We start from the raw sequence: 27905 nt of genomic DNA on the forward strand, positions 1-27905 counted from the left end.
AGAAACAAAAAGCCCCGGGAAGGGAAAGGAAGGGACAGCCGTGGCCTTGGGGGCTGTCAGCACGGGGCCGGCGGGGCCCAGCTCCGGCCGCTGGAAGGCGCCTTCTGGAAGGCCAGAAGCGTCAGCGGCCGCTGAGACCGCAAGGCGGGAGATCGCGCACCGCTGGGTGCGGGGCGGGCGCGCGCCCAAGCCGCCCCCCGGGCCACGCCGGGGCCACCGCGAGGTGAGGCCGGCCCTGCCCCCGCGCCGCCCCCGGCGGGAGGCGCGACGCCCAGGCCGCGGGTGCGTGCGCGGCCCCGGGCGACGCGGCTGGGCGTGCGCGGGGCCGCGGCGGAGGCAGGGCCGGGCGGGCGGCAGAAGATGGCGAGGGTGTGTAGGCGGCAGCAATGCTCCGTTGAGAGACGCGGCTTTCGGCAAGAACTGGACTCTTGGCGCCACAAGCTCATTCACTGTGTAGGTGAGACCCTCCCCCGGCTGCCTCCGGCTCTCGGGCCACCCCGCCGCCGGCCGCCTGGAACGAGGGAGGGAGCCGGGAGAGAGCAATTGCTGCTCCGGCCCGCCCGCCCTCTTAGGTTTGGGCGTCCCCCTCCCCCACCCCCCGGAGTGCGGGCGCGCGCGACCTCCGGGCGGGCTCCCCGTGCTCGGGCCTGAGCGCGCGCGCCGGCCCCTCCCCTCCGCGCGCCCTCGCCGGGGCGGGCTCTCGGGCGGGAGCGCGTGCCCCTCCTCTCCTCCTTCTTTCCCTCCCTTCTTCCCTCCCTCCCTCCAGGCCCGGCGCCGCAGCTGGCTTATTGTGGAGGCTCGCCGTGCGCCGCTGCCACTGGACCGGCGGCGGCGCCGCCGCCGGTGCCGCAGAGCCCAACGCGAGAGCTGGGGGACGTGCGTGGCCGCGGCTCGACCCCCTGGCTCCTCTCTGGCCGGCGCCTTCCGCGTCGCACGCCGCCCCTCCCCCACGTGCCGCGGCGGCGCGCGCTCCTGTCCCCGCGTGCACGGGCGGCGGGCGGGCGCCCTGCGCTCGGGCGTGTGCGAGGCGTGAGGTGGAGATGGGGGCGGAGGGAGCCGGAGCTGTCACAGGCCCCGGGTCCGCCTGACCGAGCCAAGTGGGGTGTCATGGCCACGGGGGTCAGCGGCTGCACTTCCTCTGCGGGCGGCGGCGGCGGCAGCGGCCGGGGAGTTAATCCTCGACGCTCGGGTCGGTGTGTGTGTATTTGTGTTCGGTGTGTGCGCGGCGGGAGGAAGGGGGGTGGGACCGGGTCCGACCGGGAAGCCGGAGCAGGGGTCGTTCTTGTCCTCTCCTGGGGGATTTTCCGGAGCCGCCGCCTCGCCGAGAGCCTCGTCCGCCGCCCGCCTCCCGGACCTCAGGCCGCCTCGGGTGGCTTTTTCCGTGCGGGCAGGAGGGAGCGTGGACGGGGTCGCCCCGGGAGGGGTTGGGCGGCCGAGCTGCGCCTCTCACACTGTGTGTTTTGTCTGCTTTTCTCTCCCAAGGTCCCGTTTCCCTCTGTGCGGCGGCCGGCGGGACCATAAGGGCTTAACTCATATATTTAACCCCCCTCCAAAAAGTAAGTGGCCCGTGTGGTGTCTCCGCCCCGCCCGCCGCCCCCTAGCCCCAGTCCGTCCTGTGTCTGACTCTCCTGTGCTCCAGCATTGTTATTTCCCCATCTTTGCTTCGGTGCTGCTAATGTGTGGGGAAATGTCTCTTGTCGTCCTCCGTCCCCCACGCCCAGTCCTCGGGGAGGCCCAGAATTCCAAACCGCCCCCCATCCCCCCTGTGGGGAATGATCTTGGTCTTCCCAACAGAATCTAGGAGATTCTTTCCGTTCGCTTGGGCCCCTCATCCCCTCCTTCCCGACAGGGTTTCGTTGGAAGGAATTATGCAAATCCTGCTTTCTGGTGTCCATTCAGTGGCAATTTCATGCGGTGAGAAGTTCTCTTTGTTGTGCGAGGGGGAGAACAGACACTGATTTAATAGACATATCTGTTGGGGGGAAGGGTAGAGGGGGTGTGGAGAAGCTCAGTTTGGAAGAATTACAGCACTTGGTTAGCTCAGTGTCTTTGTGTTTGAGCTTTCTGGCTTGACAGGAGGGTATGCCCTTTACAATGTCCCACAAGGGATATTATCTATAATAGATTAAAAAACAGAACTGAAACTTTAAACAAGTGAAAAATAAGGTAACCTTTAGTTAGAGGATATAAACCTTTCCATTTCTGCGGTGTTTCATTATGAAAATGTATGTGAATTTTGTTAAGGGTTTAGACTGTACTATCAAAATTAATATAGGCAACAATGCTTTTACAGTATCTGATATCACTTTGGTTGTCCACAGGTTAAAAGTATATTTTAAAACATATACTTGTGTAAATAATAAAAGTATGAATGCGTTTTTTGGTGTAATTTGTCTTGTGGATATATTTGAAAATTTCCCTCCTGCCAATCCCAGCCCAGCTCTGCCGTCCAGGAATCAGCCTTTTGGTTATTAGTTATCATGCCGTCCAGGAATCAGCCTTTTGGTTATTAGTTATCATTTACTCTGCTCTGTCTCTGCTTGTTTTATTCTTTGAAACCTATCTTAGGTTTGCTAAAATGTTACATCAGCTTTAGCACTTATTGAATTATGTGTTATTTGTAACTATCATATGAGACCTTATAAGGCATGTAGAGGTTTTGAGAATCATGAAATTAATGAGTTTTCAGAATTGTAAGTTAATACAAAATCCTGAAATTATTTCGAAGAATTTTTAGTTCTTGTGTTTGTTTCACTTTTTTAATGATTGGTCTTTTTTTTCAGTAGGGCTTTTTAGTTTTTAAAAGATTTTGAAATTGAAAACTATAACCTTATAGATTTCTTAGATTACTGTTGCTTTAGTTTAGATGGTTGTTTATCTTATTCTGATTCTTTTTGCTTTGAATCCTTGCCTTTTGCCTCAGGCCCCCTTTTTATCAGTCATTGCTTAGTGTTAGTGGTGAGTTACTGCTGCTTGACAAGACGTTTTTGTTTTTTGATTTGGGGTTTTTTTTTTTTTTAACTAATAAAATCCTTCTGTAAGTATCTGAATTGAATATCAAATTTTAGATTCTTTTTTTGAGGGAGAATTTTAATCTAGTAATCAGTTTTCTTTAAAAGCATTCTGTTAACTCCAAATATCCACTTTCGAGGTAGTAAAGTTCAGGAGATTATTTAGAGTCCACAGTGCAGATCAGTATTTTAGGCTGAGCAGTAATATATAGTTGATAGTCTCCCAACTAAAATCAGTTGCGTCTCATATTTTCTCTTCTATTGTATGTAATTTTGTTCTTTAGGAAAAGAGTTCTAAGTAAGTCAAATGTAGTGTTAACTTTCTATATATAGAGCGGTGGCAATGATTCTTATTTGTGTATAATCCAAAAGGCAACTCTGTTTGTCACTAGCAAATGTAATAATTCCTCTTTTAATGGATTGGTTCTGAACAGTTAACCTTCTATTTGATTGTCTTTACTGATTATCTTAATACTTTAGGGTCATTTGGTTCCGAAGTAATAATTTATAGCAGTCTTTGGATTGAAAGTGAATTCTCACTCATTTCCAAAATCTAATACTCCATTCTACTTTATTTTTTGGAGGGGGTTGAGGGTCAGGACTGTAGAGGTGGAAGTGAAGGTGTTTGTGTTTCCATTATTAGGTTTTAGTCGAATTGGAGTTAGCAGGTTCAGGCAGTGATTATGATCAAGATGGATATTTGGTAACCAGGTGATTATTGAGTCCTCTGGGACTAGAATGATATTCCATTCTGGGAAGATGGAGGTTCTCTCTGTTGCCTAATATGATGTAACCTATTGCTTGGCTGCTCCTCATCTTTGCTATATTCGTGAAAAGCCCTTCACAACATAGGGGAAGTTGTGATTATTTCAGCTTAGCTCTAACTTGGTGGAAAAAGGATAGCAGGATGAGTCTCTGACTTAACAGAGTTATTTCAAATTGCCCTAATTCCCTCAAATATGCTTATAGCTGGATCAGTTCTAGGGAGCATCTGAATAATGCCATTTTTTTTTTAGCCTTATGGGGTTACACAGGATGGCCTGGAATTCCTTCCAGAGTGAGAATTAGGTATTCAGTGTCTGTGGGGACTTGCCACTTCTGAGTTCTTGCCTAATCACTTAGCTACTTGTACTAGTGCTGTTTTTAGGATCGAAAGGCAGTTAGGTAAGTACATAATTACTTTATTTAAATATTTATTAAGCATCTGTCTTGTATTAGTCACTGTGGGCAAACAAAGATATTGGGGAAGCTGCCTTAACATTCAAGAACTTTTATTAGTCCTTAGAAAAAATATAGTGTATTCAGTACAAGGCAAAATGTGCCATACAATAGTGAAAGCAAGTGCTGGGGGGTGTTTGGAAGTGAAAGAAATCACTTGAGATGATAAAGAAAGGCTTCATGAAGAAGGTGGTGGATTTTTGCTTCATTCTGATGAAAATGGAGAAGGCATTCCTGTCACGTGAAACAAATAAGCAAAAGTACAAAAGGACAAGTGTGAGTTGTCTGTTTAAACTGCAGTCCAAGATTGGTGTAGGAAATGTATGGATGATAAGTTTGCAGAGATAGATTGTTGGATTTTCTAATGCAGGTTAAAAAGTGGAGTCTCTTTGTTAGGCACTTGGGGTTTGCAACACACCTCTCTCCTTAGCTCAGGAGAAGAATGTTTCCTCTATTTAAGGATTCCATTGTAAAATTCTACAATAATGATGTTGGTTGTTTTTTTAAATCACCTTGGTTATTGTTATCCACAGCAGTGTCTCTTCTAAGTAAGCTCATTTGGAGGTTGTACCTTATTCCATTGCACAAAACTCATTTTCGAAGTTGCCTGAAATCAGTGGCATATTCATTCATTGAGTCCCCTTAGTTTTGAGAAATTTTCATCCTTTAGAGGTTGGATTTGGTATTTGGAAACAGAAAAGAATATTTTCTGCCACAAATAAAGGTATATATAAAATAATGAGATTGGTTTTTTTTCCTGCCTTGCAAACTGGCTCTGAAAGCTCAGCAGAGGGGCTTGATTTGTTTTGATGTGCCTCTGAACTTCTCTCTTGATTTGTATTTCCTTTATGTCCACCTGTCTGCTGAATGGAATCTGGATATTGGGTAGATGTGAGTAAACAAAGCTGTTATTTTTTGTAGTTTCAAGTTAAAGACTTGCCATTACTACCCTGCAAATTATCTTTACTCTATTTGCAAATATTTTAAAAAATCTTTTTACTGTTAGTTATACTTGCACATTGTTTTTGGGATAATCCCAGTGTGAAATATTTGCTAATTTTATTGACTGTCTCTTGTATGTAGAAAGTATCCCAAGTCCAGTGGTCCATACCCTGAATTTTTTCTTTTTTTAATTGAGTTATCATGTATATACCATAAAATTCACCCTTTTAATTCATACAAGTCAGTTGTTTTTAGTTTATTCACAAGGTTGTGCAAATATCACTAATTCTCGAACACTTTCATATCCAAAAAAGAAACCCTATACTCATTAGAAGTCATTTTGCATTTCTCCTATGACCCAGTCCTTGGTAACCCCTAATCTACCTCTGTTTCTGTGGATTTGCCTGTTCTGGACAGTTCATATAAATGTAATATTATAATATGTGGCCTTTTGTGTCTGGCTTCTTAGCATGTTTTCAGAATTCATCCATGTACTGGCATATATCAGCTCTTTATTGCTTTTTTTGGCTAATATTGCATTGTATGGACATACTATATTTTGTACATCCATTCATCAGGTGTCAGACGTTTGAGTTGTTTCCACTTTTTGCCTATTATGGAGAAACTGCTGTGAACTTAAGCAGCATTTTTCCTGCGGACGTTTATCTTTTCTTTTGGGTACGTACTTCAGAGTGAACTTGCTGGGTCATATAGTAACTTTTAATGTTGAGGAACTGCCAAACTGTTTTCTAAAGCGGCTGTAGTATTTTACATTCCCACCGGCGGTGTAGGAGGATTTCAGTTTCTCCACACCCTTGCCAACACTTGTTACTGTCTGTCTTTTTGGTTATAACCATTCTAGTGGGTAGGTATGAACTGGTATCTCATTGTTTTTTTGATTTGCATTTCCCTAATGACCATTGATGTTGAGCATCTTTTCATTTGCTTGTTGGCCATTTGTATATTTTCTTTGGAGAAACGTCTCTTCAGATCCCTAGCCTATATTTTAAGTTGAGTTGTCTTTTTATTGTTGAGTTGTAGTGTATATTCTGGATACTAGACCCACATCAGTATATGATTTGCAAAAGTTTTTTTCTTATCGTACCCTCAATTTGAGAGTAGTTAGATCAGAAGATAATCTGCAGCATTATTCCTGTGAAGGGAATAATGGATGTTGTAATGGAGTGATTAGAACCAGAATTACTCAGGAAAGGCTTCCTTAAACATCCTTTTCCATGAATTATTAAAATTGTTATTTGATGGAGTTTTGTAATAACGCAGATATACTTTACTATCCAAATCTTCTAAGTTTTTGCCTTTTTTTGTGAGGGTTCATATTTCAAGTTCAAATAATGTGGCAAACCATGTTATTTGAATCTGTTCTACACCCGAGTTTTGGATAGTATATAACCAAGGTTTGGGTGGAGAAGGATATCTTTTCTCTTTATAGACATTTTGTCTGAATCTATTCTGTGTCTAGTGTTCATGGTGTTACCATCTTATATCTGCACAGCACATTTTATATTTTTTTAGAAAACTTTCACATTATTTTATTGTCTTTATTTAGAAATGTAGAAAATTAAAGATGGGTATTAAAAAACTATTGGTCATTTGGGAAACATTGAGTAATAACTCTTGTTAAAGTAATAAGGGGATTTCCTTTAGCATAAATGCTTCCCTCTTATCCACAGAAATAATTTTATGATATTTTAATGTTTGAAATAGTTAACCTAACTTCTCAGGTAAAAGTAGAATACAGAGCTGAGCTTCTCCAGAAAGACTTTTTAATTTAATTTGCTTCAATTGCTGTATGAAATTACATAGTAGTTTTCTACCTCTATTAATGATGGTACACATCAAGACTAACTTTTTGGATTAGAAGCTGTGAATACCAGTATTATTTCCCATGAGAATTATTATTATTGGAAAAACTGTTGTAGGATGAACATTTTCATTTTCGTTGTTAATAATAGATAGTCTGACTGTTATTTGGTCTCATGATTAGCTTATTTTTCATAAGCTCTGAGTCATTTTATTATCATCATTATTAATACATGATTATTGTATATTTTTTTCTTATTAGTTGACTTTTTAGAGATTTCCAGAGGGTAAAGGCATGTTCTCCCTCTCCTAAGCTGCCAATATAAAGGGGAAGAAAAACTAATTTAAAAGGATCTACAGGGCTTCCCTGGTGGCGTAGTGGTTGAGAGTCCGCCTGCCGATGCAGGGGACACGGGTTCGCGCCCCAGTCCGGGAAGATCCCACATGCCGCGGAGCGGCTGGGCCCGTGAGCCATGGCCGCTGAGCCTGCGTGTCCGGACCCTGTGCTCCACAACGGGAGAGGCCACAACAGTGAGAGGCCCATGTGTTGCCAAAAAAAAAAAAAGGATCTACAGGTTGTGTGTTGCTTGGTAAAAGAAAATCCCATATCTGAAAGTGTGAATGTACTACAAAAAATGTGTTTTGTGTTACAACAGAATTCATCTCTGATTTAATGTAAGAAACATGCTCCACTAGTACATGTAGAATTATTATTGGTTTATACAAATTTCAAAAGTAAGTGTACCATGTGTGTAGAGGAAGGAATTGTTGAATTTGTTAAATTGAGGCATGCTTATGTTCAGTTTGATCTCTCTTGTTTTTCACGTATTTTTTATTGTCCCCAATGCATGGGTATTTTTCTTTTTAATTAATTAATTTGTTTTTGGCTGCATTGGGTCTTCATTGTGGTGCACAGGCTTCTCATTGCAGTGGCTTGTTGCAGAGCATGGCCTCTAGACGCATGGGCTTCAGTAGTTGTGGCACACGGGCTCAGTAGTTGTGGCTTGTGGGCTTTAGAGCGCAGGCTTAGTAGCTGTGGTGCATGGGCTTACTTACTCTGCAGCATGTGAGATCTTCCCGGACCAGGGATCAAACCCATGTCCCTTGCATTGGCAGGTGGCTTCTTTTTTTTTTTTTTTTTTAACTTCTTTATTGGGGTATAATCGCTTTACAATGGTGTGTTAGTTTCTGCTTTATAACAGAGTGAATCAGTTATACATATGTTCGCATATCTCTTCCCTCTTGGGTCTCCCTCCCTCCCACCCTCCCTATCCCACCCCCCCCATCCCACCCCTCCAGATGGTCACAAAGCACTGAGCTGATCTCCCTGTGCTATGCGGCTGCTTCCCACTAGCTATCTGTTTTACGTTTGGTAGTGTATATATGTCCATGCCTCTCTCTCTCTTTGTCACAGCTCACCCTTCCCCCTCCCCATACCCTCAAGTCCGTTCTCTAGTAAGTCTGTGTCTTTATTCTTGTCTTACCCCTAGGTTCTTCATGACATTTTTTTTTCTTAAATTCTGTATATATGTGTTAGCATACGGTATTTGTCATTTTCTTTCTGACTTACTTCACTCTGTATGACAGACTCTAGGTCTATCCACCTCATTACAAATAGCTCAATTTCGTTTCTTTTTATGGCTGAGTAATATTCCATTGTATATATGTGCCACATCTTCTTTATCCATTCATCCAATGATGGACACTTCGGTTGTTTCCATCTCCAGGCTATTGTAAATAGAGCTGCAGTGAACATTGTGGTACATGACTCTTTTTGAATTTTGGTTTTCTCAGGGTGTATGCCCAGTAGTGGGATTGCTGGGTCATACGGTAGTTCTATTTGTAGTTTTTTAAGGAACCTCCATACTGTTCTCCATAGTGGCTGTACCAATTCACATTCCCACCAGCAGTGCAAGAGTGTTCCCTTTTCTCCACACCCTCTCCAGCATTTATTGTTTCTAGATTTTTTGATGATGGCCATTCTGACTGGTGTGAGATGATATCTCATTGTAGTTTTGATTTGCATTTCTCTAATGATTAATGATGTTGAGCCTTCTTTCATGTCATGTGTTTGTTGGCAGTCTGTATATCTTCTTTGGAGAAATGTCTATTTAGGTCTTCTGGCAGGCGGATTCTTAACCACTGCACCACCAGGGAAGTCCCAATGCATTGGTATTTATGGGCTTTTACCTGAATGCTCCCCTTCCTCTCAGTCAATGTAGGCATATTTTCTAAGTCATTTGTAGGTATTTTCCTCTATACCTATCCACAGGATATTCTCCTGTTCTGTTTTACCTATCTTTCCATCTTTTAGGTGCATGATTTATCAAAAGTAGAAGGGATGCTAGAACTTGTCTTCTTGTCCAACCATATTAAAGGGAAAAAGAATTTTTAAAAAATCTTTCATTTTTGAAAACTTCAGACATACACAAAAGTAGAAAGAATAGTATAGTGAACACCCAGCTACATCAACGAATGGCTGTTATTCATTCCCACAAGATTATTTTGAAGCAAATCCCAGACGTCATATTTAGTATTGAATCTTTTTGCAACCTGCTTGTATAATATCATCTCCTTCTTCCCACCTCCCATCCCCATCAAGTGGTTCCTAAATTTAAAGAAATGAGATATTATCTAAATATGGAGAAGACTGGTGGTTGTTTTGTCTTATCCTTAAGAGCTATCATATGTTGAGTATTTACTATGTGCCAGACAAGAGCCCTTTGATGTTAATATCTGTTTTACAGGTGGAAAAACGGAATTTGGAAAGATTAAGGATTTCATTTATGGTCACTCAGCTAAAGAGTGGTAGACCTGGGATGGGAATTCAGAAGCCTGTGCTATAAAAAATTAAAGCATATGCCCTTTTTTTAGACTTTCTTATTTGGTTCCACCAAGTTGCCTTTTCTTTCTTTGTTCCCTACTACTGATGGCTTACTCAATTTCTATTACAGTAAAGAATTCTACTCATAATATTATCATAAATGGTAGCATAATTCTTTCAATACCCCGGCCTAAAATGTTTTGCCCTCTTCTCTTCAGTGTTACGGTCTAGTTTGTCTATCCTTTTTCTTCTCAAATTTTTAGTTTTGTCAGAGCTAAGCAGGTTTGAGCTGACTGCTTCCACTGGCTTTAAGTTTTCCTTCATACATTGCTAGACTGGCCTTTCTTCACCATTGGCTGAGATCTGAGCTTAGGTTTTGAAGAGGAAGGATAACAAAGGATATCCAGGTGATCTGGGCCTTAAGCTTGGTGAGCCTTCCACGTGGACCAGCTTAGTTGACAGAGCACTTTGAAATGTGTAACAAAAGCATTGTAGTAACAGTGTGTAGTTACCTGGCCTTTCCTTCTATTCATATCCTTCCCAGAGACCTCAGGTGTGGACAGAGGGGCAAACAGGGTAAAGCAGATTGATGTCAAGATTCAGGGTTCCTGGATTTTAGTCAAATGCTTTTTGAGTTCTAACTTCCTATGACTTAGATTTGGCACTTGGTTATAAATGTTTCAAAACATGTGATGGAAAGCGAAGTTGCTGAGTAGTGTATAATTGCTGAGAAGGGGAGGGAGCAATTTGGCAGATTTTTTAAAAGATACGCTAGTTTGGTAATTCAAGCATCACCCGTCTCAGACTAATGCTACCTTAGTAGATACAGGAAGATGTGACAAAGGTAAGTGGGAGAAATTCCCATCAAAATAAAATGGGAAGCTCTTTGCCTTTACTAAGAATAAAAAGTGAGAGGAACATAAATATCTGTGAATATGTGCCTGTGTTGAAATGTGGCTTTTTCATTGCATGGTTAATGATATAAATACTAATCTTGTCATATGTGTTAGTTTATGTGAATTTTCATTCAGCTAGTAAGGAAACTGATGAAGTTTATCTTGTATAAATGGGCATTGATTTAATTTATTTGATCACAATAAAATGATACTTTTAATTATGGGTGGGCTAAGAAGTCCATAAATCTCGGAATAGTTATGGAAAAAAACCTTTAAGCTCGTCATTTTTCTGAGTGTTTAATGTAATTAATACATCTTTAAAAAATGATTTAGTTAATATACCCCTACGTAAAACGATCAGTGTGTTAATATTTTACTTACTGTTTATCTATTGGAAACCTAACAATTATGCTTAGCAGTATTTTTATAATACTTAATATGTTAGATACCCTATCTAGAGCTGGTTTTTGTTCTGGAAAGAGAGTACATCAGGATAAAAATAATGAAATAATATGGATTAATTTCTAACAATTTTTTGAGAGGTACTGAAGTTTTGCTGTATGACTTTTTCAAAAGAAAAGCAGGTATGATTAAAGTGATAAGGCTGTGTACCATGTGAGACTTGTACAACCAATATTTATTTGTATATACATATATTTTCTATGCATAGATTTTTACTGTGGAGTATTTACTAAAATAGATTTTGGCGTGTTAAAATAAACAGGCATGTACAGAGAGTCAAATCCATATAGTCTCTTGATAACCATTTCAAGACCCATGGCTTACGGCTGCAATCTTATCTAAAAGGTAACATTCCCTTTGTCCCCTTTCTCCTTAGGCAAAGAACTTCCATTTAATTTTCATGTAACATATCCAAATCAAAGATTGTTTTATTTTATTGGTGATAGGCAAGGGTAAATTCATAAATGGGGTAAAGATAAAGAAGAGAAACTAGAATTTTCCACATTAAGTGAGAAGACTTTAGGTAGGAATTATAAGAAGCTGTAAACCTATGTGGGAATTAATTTTTGTAAAAAATAAGTAGGCCACGTAAGTGATAGTCCAACCTGAATGAGTTGTTTTGGTCAAGACTGTTAAACTATTAAGAAGATTGAATTATCCACAGATTTTGATCTTTTAAAACCAAGGGAATGTAAATTAATGGAGAAGAGTATTCTGATATAATTACATTGATAAAAAATGAGGTGACATTGTGGTAAAGACAAGGAACCAGAGGTGTTGATAACCCAGACAATTTTTGCCTTTTTTTCCCCTTTTCCTGAGAACTTAAACTTTATTTTGGAAAAAGTGGAAGGTTTGTTATTGTTAAATGATTAATAAATATTTTTGTATTTATGTTACTACTTGATAGGAATTATTTGTTAAAACTATACGAAGATGTCTAGGTAAAATACCTTTAGATATTTCTCTACCTAAGTCAGCCAATCCACATTTTGTCAGATATTCTTTAGCAAGTAATCCAGAGGAGATCAACTGATTTGAGGAATATGAGTGTATATCCAGTTATAAGCAGAAAAGAAGGTAAAGAATAAAGGCTATATTAAGAAACAGGAAGGATCTGTTGTCAAGTCATGCTGCTGCTAATGTCTGGTTTCTGTGACTTAAGAACAGAAGTGTAAGTAATGATGGTAATGATGTTGTTACATATAACTGGATTGTGAAATAAGCAGCACACTTTATTTTTTTTTAAATTTTTTTTAAAAGAAATTTCTTTTTGGCTGTGCTGGGTCTTCATTGCTGCGAGCGGGCTTTCTCAAGTTGCAGCGAGCGGAGGCTACTCTTTGTTGCGGTGTGCAGGCTTCTCATTGCGGTGGCTTCTTGTTGCAGAGCACAGGCTCTAGGCGTGCGGGCTCAGCAGTTGTGGCACACGGGCCCTAGAGCGCGTGCGCTTTAGTAGTTGTGGCGTGCAGGCTCAGTAGTTGTGGCTCGTGGGCTCTAGAGCACAGGCTCAGTAGTTGTGGTGCATGGGCTTAGTTACTCCACAGCATGTGGGATCTTCCCGGACCAGAGCTCGAACCTGTGTCCCCTGCATTGGCAGGTGGATTTTCAACCACTGCGCCACCAGGGAAGCCCCGTACACTTGTTATTTCTTGTCTTTTTGCTAGTAGCCTCTCTAACGGATGTGAGTTGGTATCTTATTGTGATTTTGATTTGCATTTCCCTGATGCTTCATGGCATAGAGCATCTTTTCATGTCCTGTGGCCGTCTGTAATGTCTTGTTTGGAAAAATGTCCATTCAGATCAGCTCACTCTTTAATCAGATTGTGAGGTTTTTTGTTGTTGTTTTTTGCTTTTGAGTTGTATGAGTTCCTTATATATTTTGGATGTTAGTCCCTTATCATATATATGATTTGCAAATATTTTCTCGCATCCATTGATCTTTGTGTCTGTTTTTATGCCAGTACCGTGCTGTTTTAATTGCTGTAGCTTTGTAATAGAATTAGAAATCAGGAAATGTGATGCTTCCAGCTTTTCTTTCTCAAGATTGCTTTGGCCCTTTGGGGTCTTATATGGTTCCATACGAATTTTAGGATTGTTTGTTTTATGACTGTGAAAAATGGTTTTGGAACTTTTAAAGGGATTGTATTGAACCTGTATATTGCTAATTTGTTTTTCTTAGAGTTTATCATTAATGTATAGAAACACAACAGATTTTTGTGTATTCATTTTGTATCCTGCAACTTTACTGAATTTGTTTATTAAATCTAACAATCTTTTGATGGAGTCTTTAGGGTTTTCAATATCATGTCATCTGCAGGTGGTGACAGTTTTACTTCTTCCTTTCCAGTTTGGATATGTTTTATTTCTTTTTCTTGCCTAATTGGTCTAACTAGGATTTCCAATACTATGTTGGATAAAAGTGGTGAGAGTGGGTATCCTTGTCTTGTTCTTGATCTTAGAAGCTTTCACTTTTTCACTGTTAAGTGTCATGTTACCTGTGGGCTTGCCATATGGCCTCTGTTATGTTGAAGTACGTTCCCTTTATACTTGCTTTATTGGGTTTTTATTATAAACGGATGTTGAATTTTGTCAGATGCTTTTTCTGCATTTGTTGAGATGATCGTATGATTTTTATTTTTCATTTGGTTAATGTGGTGTATCATGAACCATCTTTGTATCTCTGGAATAAATCCCACTTGATTATGGTGTATGTATTTTTATAGGTTGTTGTCTTTTAATGTATTGTTGAATTCATACCGACATTTTGTTGTGGATTTTTGCATCTTTGTTCATCAGGGATATATTGGCCTGTGTTTTTTTCTTGTGGCATTCTTGTCTGGTTTTGGTATCAGAATAATGCTGGCCTTGTAAAATGAGTTTGGAAGAGTTCTCCTTCTGTTTTTGGGAAGCGTTCTCCTTCTGTTTTTGGGAAGAGTTTGAGAAGGATTGTTATTTATTCTTCTTTGAGTGTTTGGTAGAATTCACTAGTGAAGGTGTCTGGTCCTGAATTTATTTATGTTGGGAGGTGTTTTTTAAATTACTGATTCAGTTTCCTTATAGTAATCAGTCTGTGCACATTTTATTTTTCATCATGATTTCAGTCTTGGTAGGTTAATTGTTTCTTGGCATTTACCCAATTTTTGTAGGTTGTCCAATTTATTGGTGTATAATTGTTCATAGTAGTCTCTTATGGTCCTCTATATTTCTGTGGTATTGGTTGTAATATCTCCCCTTTCATTTCTGACTTTAAGTCGTCTTTTCTCTTGTTGGGTCTAGCTAGAGGTTTGTCAATTTTGTTTATCTTTTCAAAGATATAGCTGTTGGTTTCATTGATCTTTTCTACTGTCTTAGTCTGTATTTCATTTATTTCTGCTTACTTCGTTATTTCCTTTCTTCTGCTTACTTTGAGCTTTGTTCTTTTTCTAGTTCCTACCATGTCAAGTTGGGTGTTAGAGACTTTTTTTTGTTTTTCGAGGTAGGCATTAATTGCTATGAACTTCCCTCTTAGAACTGCTTTTGCAGCTAACTTGTAATCTTAGTGTTTACTTCTTTGGTTTTTTGACCTTCCTAATAGCTTTATAAGTGATTAATCCACTACCATTTATATACATATTTACCTTTTCAGTGAGATTTATTCTTCCATGTGTTTTCTTGTTACTAATTAGCACCCTTTTTTTTTCAGCTTAAAGAAGTCCCTTTGACATTTCTTGTAGGGCCAGTTTAGTGGTGATGAAAAATTTAGCTTTTGCTTGTCTGGAAAATTCTTCATCTCTCCTTCACTCTGAATGATAACTTTTCTGGGTAGGGTATGATTAGTCGGAAGTTTTTCTTTTAGTGCTTTGACTGTACTGTTCCACTTCCTTCTGGCTTGTAAAGTTTCTGCTGAAAAATCTGCTGATTGGCTTATGGGGCTTTCCTCATATGTAACAAGTTGTTTTTCTCTTGCTGTTTTTAATATTCTCTCTTTTGGCATTTTAATTATAATGTGTCTTGGTGGACTTCTCTTACTTGGCAACTCTCTGGCCTTTCTGGGTCTGGATGTCTGTTTCCTTCCCTGGGTTAGGGACGTTTTCAGCCAGTATTTCTTCAAATAAGATTTCTGGCCCTCTCTTCTTTTTCTGGGAGCCATATGATGTGAATATTAGTCCATTTGATGCTGTCCCATAAATTCTTTAAGCTATTTTCACTTTTTTTCATTCCTTTTCCTTTTTGCTGTTCTGATGGGGTGAGTTCCACTGCCTTGTCTTTGAGTTGACTGATCTTTTATTCTGCTTCATTCAGTCTGCTGTTGAACTCTTCTAGTCTTATTTTTCAGTTCAGTTACTGTGTTTTTTAAGTTTGTGACTTCTGTTTGGTACTTTCTTACTTTTTCCATCTTTTTTTTTTTTTTTGCGGTACGCGGGCCTCTCACTGTTGTGGCCTCTCCCGTTGCGGAGCACAGGCTCCGGATGCGCAGGCTCAGCGGCCATGGCTCATGGGCCCAGCCTCTCCGCAGGATGTGGGATCTTCTGGGACCGGGGCATGAATCCGCATCCCCTGCATTGGCAGGCGGACTCTTAACCACTGCACCACCAGGGAAGCCCTTCCATCTTTTTATTGAAGTTCTCAGTGTTCATCCATTCTTCTCCCCAGTTCAGCAAGCATCTTTATGACCATTACTTTTTAACATTTTATCAAGTTGATTATCTCTGTTTCATTAAAGTTTTTTTCTGAGGTTGGGACTTCCCTGGTGGCTCAGTGGTTAGGAATCTGCCTGCCAATGCGGGGATGTGGGTTCAAGCCCTAGTCCGGGAGGATCCCACATGCTGCGGAGCAGCTGAGCCCGTGCACCACGGCTGCTGAGCCTGTACTTTGGAGCCCTCACACCACAACTACTGAGGCCCGCGCCCCTAGAGCCTGTGCTCTGCAACGGGAGAAGCCACCACAATGAGAGGCCCATGCACTGCCACGAAGAGTAGCCACCGCTCGCAGTAACTAGAGAAAGCCCGTACACAGCAACGAAGACCCAACGTAGCCAAAAAGTAAATAAAAAAAAAAAAAAAGTTTTTTTCTGAGGTTTTAGCTTGTTTTTCATGTAGTCAACTCTGGATTGCCTAGGCACCTTGGCTGGATTTGCTTTGTGTCTGGGGATGAGCTGGCTGATGTAGGTTGACATAAGTTGGGATGATTGCAGCAACTAGATTGTTCCACCTTTCTCAACCTTTAGCAGGCTACCTTGGATCTGTTATGGCATGGCAGAAGTACACAAAGCAAGCAAAAATAATGAAGCACTTTTTCAAGCCTCTGGTTTGTAATGTCTGCTAGTAGCTCATTGGCTAAAACAAATCACATGACTGAGCCAAGCGTGATGGTGGGGAGGGTATTATAAAGTTACATAGCAAAGGGCCTGGATATATGAAGGAATGAAGAATTGGGGCCGTTTGCAATCTATCTTTGGAAACAACAGTTTCATTTTTTCATGTAAGTGTTCATGATAGTAGATATTTATCAAGTACACAGTATATGCTTAACATGTCTCATTTAATAAGTACAATCAACATGCAAAGAGTGTGATAGCTTTTTTATTTAACTATGAAGAACAGAATTAGAATGATTAAATGATAAATGTGATAGAACTGATGGCTTGAATCTGGGAGTGTCTGACTTCAGAGCTTATAGGCTTTTACATAATTGTAATCACGTAAGTTAGATTTTTAGTTTTCCTCCTAAGTTTTTTCTCCCTTATTTTGGGGAATAAGGATGTGTGTGTTTTATCATGTATTCTGTACTGCATATCTTGTTTTTCTTCCTCCCAGAATCTTTTCCCTTGTCTTTCAGTAGCAGTACCTTGGCTTTCCTTTAGGGAGCCACTTTTCCTAACATTCTTGAGTTCAGTGTGGTTTGGATGAGGCTGACTCACTTCTGTGACTTAGGCCTGGCCATTGGTCACAGTGAGTGAGTGGTTCAGGGATCAGTCAGCCTTGAGACTGGCTGGTGGCATTCTTGGGAAAGATCTTTTTTTTTCTGGGGTAGCTAAGCTACTAGCCTTTGAGCAGGAAGCAGCTACCATGTGGGGAGAGCCTGCCTGTGAGTGAAGTGGTGTGCCTCTGTGTAAGACAACACAACAATGGGGAGAGAAATATTGCTATGCACTTGGATCTAACTGTTCATGAAAGGAGCTCTAAAAAGCCTTTTTGAGTCAATACCTATCTTTTTTGCTCAGGCCTATTTAGTTTGGGTTTACTTGCAACCAGAAGTCCTTACTAACACTTTTTTTTAAGTGCCAGAAAGACTATATCTCTTTAAGGGGAGTAGAAAATCAATAGCTTATTATGGGTAAACAGTGTAAAAGCCAAATTCTCTGGCCTTATGGAGATGGGGAGGGATGATTTGACTGGGATGATACTGTACCAGAAAGGAACATAACAAGGTACAGCATGGGGATTTAGTAAGTTGAGAAAATAGACTCACTACTATAAGGCATTCACTTCTTTCATTCTTTCTTAGTGAATTCTTCAGTAACCTTCTTGAGTTCCAAGTACAGTATAAATATATAGAGAGTGCCCATTTGGGTGTTAGAGTTTATTTTATTTTTTTGCTTATTTCTATTTTACAACACATTTTTCACTAAGAAACAGCATTGGTTCATGATACCAGGTCAGCCCACAAACATGATTTAAGTAAATTGAAGGGTTTAAGTAATGTATTCTTGAAATAAAAAGAACAGACATCTATTCCCAATGCCATGTCCTGGTTCTTTTTATTATCTGGAGATGTTGAGATCTTGAATTCCAATATGCCATTATCCCTACATGTTTACATCTGTTATCACATGTAATTTAATCTTCATAATAACTTCACTAGCTGGGTATTATTTTAATTTTATACGTGGTAGAACAACTGTGTGGATTGGTGCTACTACAGATTTACGGTGTCCAGCCTCAGCTGGACTCTCAGCACTGGGAATTCTTTTTGCGTATTCTTGGTCAGTTTCTATAGCTTAACCACAGTGGCTCTCTTTTAGCTCCTGTGCACTCCTGCTTCTCACTCAGCTAATGATCTTGTCACCTACAGAGCAATGAAATTTGAGGGTATGAATGAATATTCCCCCAACATTCCCCTCACCCCTAGGACTACTTGGGAAACTTGAGACCAACACCTACCTAAAGCATTGTTTCAAAGCACTGACCACATGAGATATCTGTGAAATTTGAAAATTTGGGGTCCTACCTCAGATTTGCTGAATCCAGATCTTCTTAGATGGGGCATGGAAATCTGTTTTTAACAGGTATCTCAAGTGAGTCTTCTTGTACACACTAAAGTTTGAAAACCACAGGCATTTAGAATAAAGCTACTTTAAGGAGCATATAAGACCCTCATTAATTTTCCCAGCCTACTTACCCTCTTTTTGTATATGCTGCCCAGTCCCTACTCTCTAATTTCTCAAGTCCTCTGACCACAAAATACAGGTCACTCTTTTTCTAGTGTGTGAGCATTATTGTACTACTTTCTTTACCTTCTTGCCTTCCTTTCTCCAATTCTGCTTCTTCTAGTTTGCAAGACCCTTGAAGTCAGCAACCATGTCATGTTTTTCTTTGTATTTTAAGTACTTGGCAAAGTGACTGGCACACAGTGGACGCCCAGTAAGTATTTGTGGAAAGGTAGAAAACAGGACTTTGAAATATCACAAACTACGCACATTGAGCAGTAGTGTTCTGTTTACAGTGACTCAAGTTATTTAAGGAAAAACAAAATTAGTATGAGAAACAGGGAGTGCAGATATTCTGGACACAATTTGTGGTACCTTCAGTGGCTTTAACACAGTGATTTTTAAGGTGGTTAGGTGGGTGGAATTGTCCCTTTGAGAACCACTGTATTACTGGATACTAGGGACCAGTTTCTTTGCATGTGAATTGTGTGACAACACAAGTAAAACCCATCCTTTAACAGGCGAAACATTATTTCTTTATTTTGTCTTGTTTCACTTCAAAATGTAATCTTTTCCTTTTTGTTCAGAATATGTGTATTATTTTGAGTTTTCTGAAGTATCAGCAAAAGGGATAGGAAAGGGCTGGGCATTTTCCATAGACAAATAGGTAAAAGTTGGAGGTGGGCAGCAGGTAGAGAAAGAAGAATGTTCCGATTGTGTAAGAGTAAAAAATATTGACATTCTCTCCAAAAGTTCAGGAACATTTATTAACAATGTGTGTGTGACACAGTTTGCTTGAGATAGAAACAAATGAACCATGAGCAATGCTAGCTATATTAAAGGACAAGAGTATCATGAATGTTCTCAAAGTGGTGATATGGCAAGAAAGAGGTATTTCAGTATGACTTAGTCACCACTCTAGCCACCATGTAGTGTTGTTGATGCTTCAGGGATGGTGGAGATGTGGAATGTCATTGGAGAAGAAAAGATTTTATGAATGCTTTATTTTTAAATATTCATACTTAGGTTTTGATAACTCTTGAGAGTTCCTTAATATTGTTTATATTTTGCTATCAGAAGTTTACAGATCCATACTTTTAACAAGCATGAATGAATTTATTTGTAACTTTTAGATTCTAAAACCCTCATGGAGGATGGCATGATGGACAGAGAATGGACATGGATACAAGCTATTCTTTTTCTACTGGCTCTTCCGGTCTCTTTGACAAGTTTGAGAAAATAACTGAAGAAAAGTGAGGCCCTGTTTTCAATTGTATGGCAGTATTCTGCCAGTATCTATCAGGACTCTTTTCTATTGCAAGTTCAGAAACCCAATTCAAATTAATTTAAGTCAAGAAGGTCATTTTGTAGGTTTATGAACTGGGAGTTAGCAGAATAAAGGTAAAGCTAGGTTCTGATATGACTGGATCCAGAAATTTTACTTATGTCATCAGGAATATCTGCTTATCTCCATCTCTAAGCATTCATTTCTCCTTTTGGTTTCCTTTTTGAGCAGGTATGATGGTAAAGATGATCAATGGCAGCTCTAGACTTACATAATTTTTAAAGTCCACATGTGTCTCTTTCTGTATAGCACCAGCCAAATTGGGAGGATGGAAGGGTTCATGTCACTAAGGCCTGTGGGAGTGTGATTCTCTGACCCAACCAGTGACAGGTGCCTGGCTTTGGAAAGAGGCTTAAGTTCAGCCCTCCCTTATGGCTTGAAGGAGGAGCAGATTGACTCTTCAAAAGAAAATTGGGGGGCTTCCCTGGTGGCGCAGTGGTTGAGAGTCCACCTGCTGATGCAGGGGACACGGGTTCATGCCCCGGTCCGGGAAGATCCCACATGCCACGGAGCGGCTGGGCCCGTGAGCCATGGCCGCTGAGCCTGCGCGTCTGGAGCCTGTGCTCTGCAACAGGAGAGGCTACAACAGTGAGAGGCCCGCGTACCGCAAAAAAAACCCAAAAAACAAAAAACAAAATTTTAGTTTGTGCAATGAGAAGTCTTGCTCCCACCCATTCCACATTTACTCTAGTTTTACTTTCCTCCTATAAGCATTTTTATTATGTGTTCTTTCAGTGTTTCTTTGTAAAAATGAAAGCAGATGTTGGTATTTTTCGACTTTTCCCCCTTTCTTACATATAAAGATACATACAGAATACCTTCTTCTGTACCTTGCTTTTTTCACTTAATGTATTTAAGCTATCTTTCCATTTCGGTATTTAAAGAGCATTTTCATTTTTCACAGCTGCATTGTATTCCATTGTGTGGATGTGTACTGTGATATATTAAACTAGGTGGTTTTTGAACATCTGAGTTTTCACTTTTCACTTAACACTGTGCTATAGTGAATAATGTTGTATATGTTATTTTGTATGTACTGGTGTATGTAGGATACATTCCCAGAAATGGTATTACTGAGTTAAGGGTAAAATGTATTTGTAATTGTGATAGGTGTTGCCAAATTGCCCTCTACCTAGGTGGTATAATTTTGTATTCCCTCCATCAGTGTAAGAGAGCGCTGTTAGGAGAATGTTTGTATCCCCACAACCTTTCCAATATGGTATTGTGTCTGACTTGTGGATTTTTGCAAATCTGATAGGTAAAAAATATGCTCAGTGTAGTTTTCATTAGCGTTCTCTTTATCAGTGAGGTTGAGCCTCTTATTTTTAAAGACATTTCCATTTACATTTGATCTTGAATTGACTTCCTGCAGTGATTGTGATACATTGCCAATGGTGAAAGTAATAATAATGTTTTAATGGGGAAGAAAGGGAGGAGATGATTGTTACTAGAAAAAAATTTTTGGATCCTCTCCCTTCAACTAATGGATTTTCACATAATTCAGAATTGATTCTGAAAGTTCAGATGCTTTGTTATTGCTTTAGGAGACCTGCGGTGTGTGATTGGTGCAGCACAGCCATCCAGGTTTTTCTGAGCATGCCTTTTGTACCCTTTCAAGAAAGCATAGATTGGTGTTATGCCGTCTCTTTAAACTGCATCGAAGGATTGTAGAAAATTGTTCAAATTTTGCCCAAAGGTCTGGTCTTGTATTCACCGTAGGTGTTTGCTGAAGTAGACTCTTTATCTAGTTGGTGTAAGTTGATTTCTATAAATGTTTTTGCTTACATTTAGTGAGTTCTACAAAATGCTAGATGCCTTCTTTCATGGTGCTGTTTGTCTCCAAGTTGCCTATTTTATCTGTTCTTTTTGGCACTTCTTTCTGTGTCAGTCAGCATTTTGTTTACTGAATGTTGGGAGAACAATTTTGAGGTTTTTGGTAGTAATGTCACTTTGCATTCTGAACTGAAACCCTCTTCTCTAAGCAGTTATGTTTTTGCAGCTATTAATGCCATTAAATATTGTCTTGGCATAAGTTTATGAACATTATTGTTTAATTTCTCAAAATCTGACATCTAATGAATTATAGAAGCATATAATAGAGTATACAACAGAGATTAAAGATATTAAGAATAAATGTGCCCAGTTAAGAAGGGAACAATAGGCAGAATAAGGGTAGAAACTGATGACTCAGAGAACAGTCTTATATTCTGAGAACCAAGTTGGTAAGGAAGTAGATACTCAGTGACTCATAGATACTGACCCAAAATGTTCTCTGTCCAATAAAGGTATATTTACTTAATGGATTTCTCAAGCAAGGACAGCCTCTTTGCTTTAGGAACAGTCTTTGTTTAGATAGTTTGGTTGAATTGCATTTTTAAGTTATTCATTGAGTGAAATGTTCTGTGAACATTTATGCTAACTACTAACCACTATGCTAGATGCAGGGATACAGTGATGTATTTAGGAGACTGTACTTGCTTACATGGCACTTAGAGTCTAACAGGAGAAATAGGGCCATTAATTACATGAGAAACCTATAACTGACTGTGAAATGAGATAGGAGCTCTGCAAGGAGACATTGTTCTCTCTGTGTATGTAATTGTGTTTGTGGAGGGGGACAGATTGGAGTAATAGAAATTCGGAAGAATTTCTAAGAAATTTTTATTTGAGAAGTGAAAAATGAATAAGAGTTAACTAATTAGGGGAAGGAAGAGGAGAAGAGTGGTAGGTAGAGAGAATTCTTTCAGACAGGGTATCAGAGCATGTTTTCAGAAGACAGAAAAAGAAAATAGACCATGGTTTCCCTCTTAGGATTCTGATTTATATAAATATTTATATTTCATTTTCACAACTTGGTGGCACTTAAGCATGCTTTAGGCTCAATTTTGGCTGTAGAATATTCTTTGACTATTTTTTTTAATTAGGGAAACTGATACATGTGAAATTCTGGGGGGTGGGGAGCACTGGATGAGTTTATTATTAAAATGTTACAGGGAAGAAAGACAGAGTGTACTCAGGCATTGGATATTTCTGTAAATGGACAGCTGTACAGTCACTTCTGTTGGGGAAGCATGAAGACATTATTTGGTAGGCACTCCTGCCTTACCCTCTTCTCTTTTCTTTCCAAGTTCAAATAGGAGTGATTTTCTTTTACCACCTTTTTAAATTGAGATATTAAAATGCACGGATCTTAAGTTTTGACAGTTGTGCATACGCCTGTGACCTCCATCCAAAACAAGATAAAAAAACCTCATGGAAAGTTTACTCCTGTCCTTTTCCAGCCAGTTGCTCACCACCACAATAACTGATTTCTATCACCATAAATTAGTTTTGCCTACATCCTGGATTTCACATAAAAGAATCTTACAGTATGTACTCTTTTTGTGTCTGGCTTCTTTTGCTTAAACAAATATTTGTGTGTGTTGTTACATTAATAGTTCATTCCTTTTTTTAAGTGGATTTATTGAGATATAATTCATATAGCAAATAATTTACCCATTTAATGTATTAAAGGTAAATGATTTTTACTATATCCATGGAGTTGTACAACCATTACCACAATGAGATTTTAGAACATGTTTGTCACCCCAATGGGTATCATTATATTCGGTTTACAGATGAGAACCCATACCCATTTAGTAGTCACTCCTTATCCTGTCCCCTATCTTTCTAACCCCCCAGCCATAGACAATTACTTATTTACTTTGACTCTATAGATTTGCCTATTCTGGACATGATTAGTTCATTCTTTTTTTTTGCGATACACGGGCCTCTCACTGTGGTGGCCTCTCCCATTGTGGAGCACAGGCTCCGGATGCGCAGGCTCAACGGCCATGGCTCACGGGCCCAGCCGCTCTGTGGTATGTGGGATCTTCCCGGACCGGGGCACGAACCTGTGTCCCCTGCATCGGCAGGCGGACTCTCAACCACTGCGCCACCAGGGAAGCCCCAGTTCATTCTTTTTTACTTTATTTTTTTCATCTTTATTGGAGTATAATTGCTTTACAATGGTGTGTTAGTTTCTGCTTTATAACCAAGTGAATCAGTTATACATATGTTCCCATATCTCTTCCCTCTTGGGTCTCCCTCCCTCCCACCCTCCCTATCCCACCCCTCTAGGTGGTCACAAAGCACCGAGCTGATCTCCCTGTGCTATGCGGCTGCTTCCCACTAGCTATCTGTTTTACGTTTGGTAGTGTATATATGTCCATGTCACTCTCTCACTTTGTCACAGCTTACCCTTCCCCCATCCCATATCCTCAAGTCCATTCTCTAGTAGGTCTGTGTGTTTATTCCCATCTTACCCCTAGGTTCTTCATGACTTTTTTTTTTTTCTTAAATTCCATATATATGTGTTAGCATACGGTATTTGTTTTTCTCTTTCTGACTTACTTCACTCTGTATGACAGACTCTAGGTCCATCCACCTCACTACAAATAACTCAATTTCGTTTCTTTTTATGGCTGAGTAATACTCCATTGTATATATGTGCCACATCTTTATCCATTCGTCTGATGATGGACGCTTAGGTTGCTTCCATGTCCTGGCTATTGTAAATAGAGCTGCAGTGAGCATTTTGGTACATGACTCTTTTGAATTATGGTTTTCTCAGGATATATGCCCAGTAGTGGGATTGCTGAGTTCATTCTTTTTTATTGCTGAGTAGTATTCCATTGTATGAACATAGCACAGTTTGTCTGTTTCATTGCTGATGGACATTTGGGTTGTTTCCAGTTTGGGGTTTCTATAAATAAAGATACTCCATAAACATTTTTGTATAAGTCTTTTTGTTTCTCTTGGGTGAATACTTAGGAATGGAATTGCTGGGTCGTAGGGTAGAAATGTATATTTAACTTCATAAGAAACTGCCAAACAGCTCTCCGAAGAAGTTAAATCTCCACATTACATTCCCCCAACAATGTATGTAGAGATCAGTTAGTCCACGTCCTCACAAATATTTGGTGTTGGTCAGTCTTTCCTATTTTGACCTTTCTAGTGGTTGTGAAATGGTATCTAATTGTGGTAATGTTTTATTTTTGTTGATTTGTAAAAATACTTTGTATAATTAATATAATTATATATATATATATATATATATATAACTGACATTTGCTCTTAAAAAATGTAAAGGTAGAAATAGATATCTGTGGGGAGCTACTGTAACATGGAGTTTCTGAGTCTCCAAAATATTTTTTTAGAGAATCAGAATAGAAAAAGTTCACTTTATTTAGACCTTTTCTAAGGAGATTGCCACAGTATTTGGTTCATTGTTGAACCATGAAACAATTCCCTGTAGGCAGGGAAGAATAACTGCTTTTAGGAGGTATAACTTACAAAACAGCAATAACAGCAACCAAATTCAGTAACTTTCAAAAGTCACAATACCTGCCATTTCATAGAGTTCAAGATAGAATCATGGTTCTCAATTCATCTCCTCCTTAAGAAGTTTTGTCACTTTTGGTAGAGTCCCAAATAGTCTGTGCCACATAGAATCATTCTTTCTCACCAGTAAGACACCTGAAATGAGAACTGCCCCTAAACTAGCTCTATAGTTTGCTCTCCAGAAGTTGTCTCACAATCTGTAGCTAACTCACATTCTGTGTCCGATAGTCCACATAGGTAGAGTTAGGTGTGAACTCCATTGTTAAGGCACATGCTGCTTACATCGTAACTTCAGTGTCAGTAACAAGTATTGCTGAGCCTGCAGAAATTTCAGAGCACTTGGGACAGGGTACCATCAGCATCAGCAGCCATAATTTAGCTTTTACATCATGGAGTCTTTAGAAAACCAGCCTTTTGGTTGACTGGGAGACATTCATGAGCTTTCACCAGCCTTTCTTGCTTGTGGAAAAGACAACATGGGGCATTTGATGACCCTGAAGGAATTTTGTTGAAAATGATTTACTGGGTGTGAACCTTTACTAAAGTGGAAAGCTTTCCAGATAGTCTAGGAATATTTATTATTAAGTGTATATATCTCCCATGTGATAAAACTGTTAGACATCTGGTCCCTTTTCGTAGAGATCAGTATGCTGACATTTTAGATCTTAAAAGAGGCTTGCAAATTTTCCTCACTTTGTAAAAGTTTTTATCACTACTATATACTCCATCATTGAAGATTCTTTATGATTTTTGCCTATCTGTAGTCCAGCCAGTCTTTTATTCACACTGCCAATGTAATTTTTCTAAAATATGCCATTATCCCGTCAGAAATCCTTCACACACTCCCCATCATCTTCAGGATAAAATCCAGACTTTAACGTGGCTTTCCAGGAGCATCTTAGCCTACTGCTTACAGTTTTACCTAATTTATTTCCATGTCCCAATAATCAGCATGATAATAGCTAACATTTATATAGTACTTACTTTATATACCAAGCACTGGCCCAGGCAGTCATAATAAACTGCCTGTATTCCTCAGGTAGATCATGTACTCCCATGTCATACCTTTTGCTCACTCTGTACTCTGGAGTACTCTTTATCAGGCTCTTCGTCTGTATAATAATACCTGCTTGTTCTTTCACACTCCATTCAGACATCACTTCTTGGAAGCTGAATTCCCAAACTCATTTTCTGCACCCCACCCCCAATCCTCACCTCTTAAAATTGTTCCGAGATGTCAGGGCAATGCACATGTAATATCTAGCATTAAGCAGAGCAGAGAGTTTTTCCTCCCTGTGCTACATCTTCTCTTTAGCGAGCATGGTTCAGTAGGACTGCCTTGCCCAAGTTTAAGGGCATAGAGAATGGAGTTTATGACTATTCATCATCAACATCATCTCCTCAAACCCTGTGTTTGAAAACACTTGGGTCCAGAGGCAAAATTCTTAGTCTCGTAATAAGTAAGATAGTCATTGCCTTTGAAGATCCCAAATTCTAATGGAAATAGATTTATAAACAGCTAATTATAATTAGCTAAATCAGAGATTTAAATATTGAAAAAAGCCATAAAAGAATTAGAAGAAGCATAGGCAGTTTTTTTCTATCAGTGAATTTGGGAAGGCCTTCAGATCTAAACTGAGAATTATGAAGGAAATGATTGCTTTATTTAAAAATTAAGTGTATTTTACATGACAAAAAATGCTATAAAATCAAAAAGGAAAAAGATTGCAGCTTTTATTAATATATAATCTCTACCATATATTAAAATGAACTCATAAAATTCAGAAAGCAAAAAGGATTACTAGCCCACTAGAAAAATGGATGAGAAAATGAATAGGGATTTCACAAAGAATTCAAAGAGATCAATAAACATGAAAATTGTTCAAGATTAATTATAATTGAGGAATTGCAAATTTAAACTACAAGTTAAAATCTTCTGCCTATCATGTTAAGGTAAGTTGTGTCAGAAGTTCATGAAGCCATCTCAAAGGTGCTCGCGCTGGCCTAAGATGAAAAATGTGAATGTAAAAAAAGTAAGGACTGGGCTTCCCTGGTGGCGTAGTGGTTGAGAGTCCACCTGCCGATGCAGGGGACACAGGTTCGTGCCCCGGTTCGGGAAGATCCCACATGCTGCGGAGCGGCTGGGCCTGCGCGTCTGGAGCCTGTGCTCCGCAACGGGAGAGGCCACAACGGTGAGAGGCCCACGTACCGCAAAAAAAAAAAAAAAAGGACTGCAGTAGGTTGAACTATACCAGATAAGTAAAATTCCAGGAGTCCATAATGATATTTTAAAAATAAAAAACAAAAATAACTATTGATAACCTTTGGAGATTTCAAGGGTGTTAACTCATTCTTATGAAAATTTATGCATAGAAAGTAGCATGTATTTTGTTGCAGAATGTATTCAAACTAAACAAATAGTTGATAGCAGAAAGCTCTTCTTTACTGAAGAATTTCAGTTAATAAATGAGGAAGGAATGAAGGTATTAGAAAAGTCACCACTTTGTGCTCATAGTACAATAATAGATCTAGGCAGATTATTGATGTATACTAAAATTATTAGGTGAAAAGTGATAGGTAACTTTATAATGGTGGG

The 27905-nt window shown here is 39.6% G+C and overlaps 1 protein-coding gene across 15 annotated transcripts in view; it reads left to right on the plus strand.

Moving 5' to 3' along the window:
• Positions 1–317: 317 nt before the first annotated feature.
• The window catches only part of LCOR (ligand dependent nuclear receptor corepressor), a 127416-nt gene continuing 99828 nt past the window's right edge, over positions 318–27905 (plus strand). For 4 of the 15 annotated variants that reach the window (XR_004346291.1, XR_004346290.1, XM_032608941.1 and 1 more), the window contains exons 1-2: positions 1020–1193; positions 1483–1556. Coding sequence is in view for 6 of the 15 variants with exons in the window: in XM_032608941.1 (XP_032464832.1) it covers positions 1108–1193; positions 1483–1556 (160 nt within the window). In the remaining 9 variants the exon portion in view is untranslated. Of the gene's footprint in view, positions 458–896; positions 1194–1482; positions 1557–27905 lie in introns of those variants that run through there. The other 11 variants (XM_032608943.1, XM_032608946.1, XM_032608952.1 and 8 more) reach the window with 11 other exon arrangements.

The sequence above is a fragment of the Phocoena sinus genome, chromosome 16 (assembly GCF_008692025.1).
Source record: "Phocoena sinus isolate mPhoSin1 chromosome 16, mPhoSin1.pri, whole genome shotgun sequence".
Classification (NCBI taxonomy): domain Eukaryota; kingdom Metazoa; phylum Chordata; class Mammalia; order Artiodactyla; family Phocoenidae; genus Phocoena; species Phocoena sinus.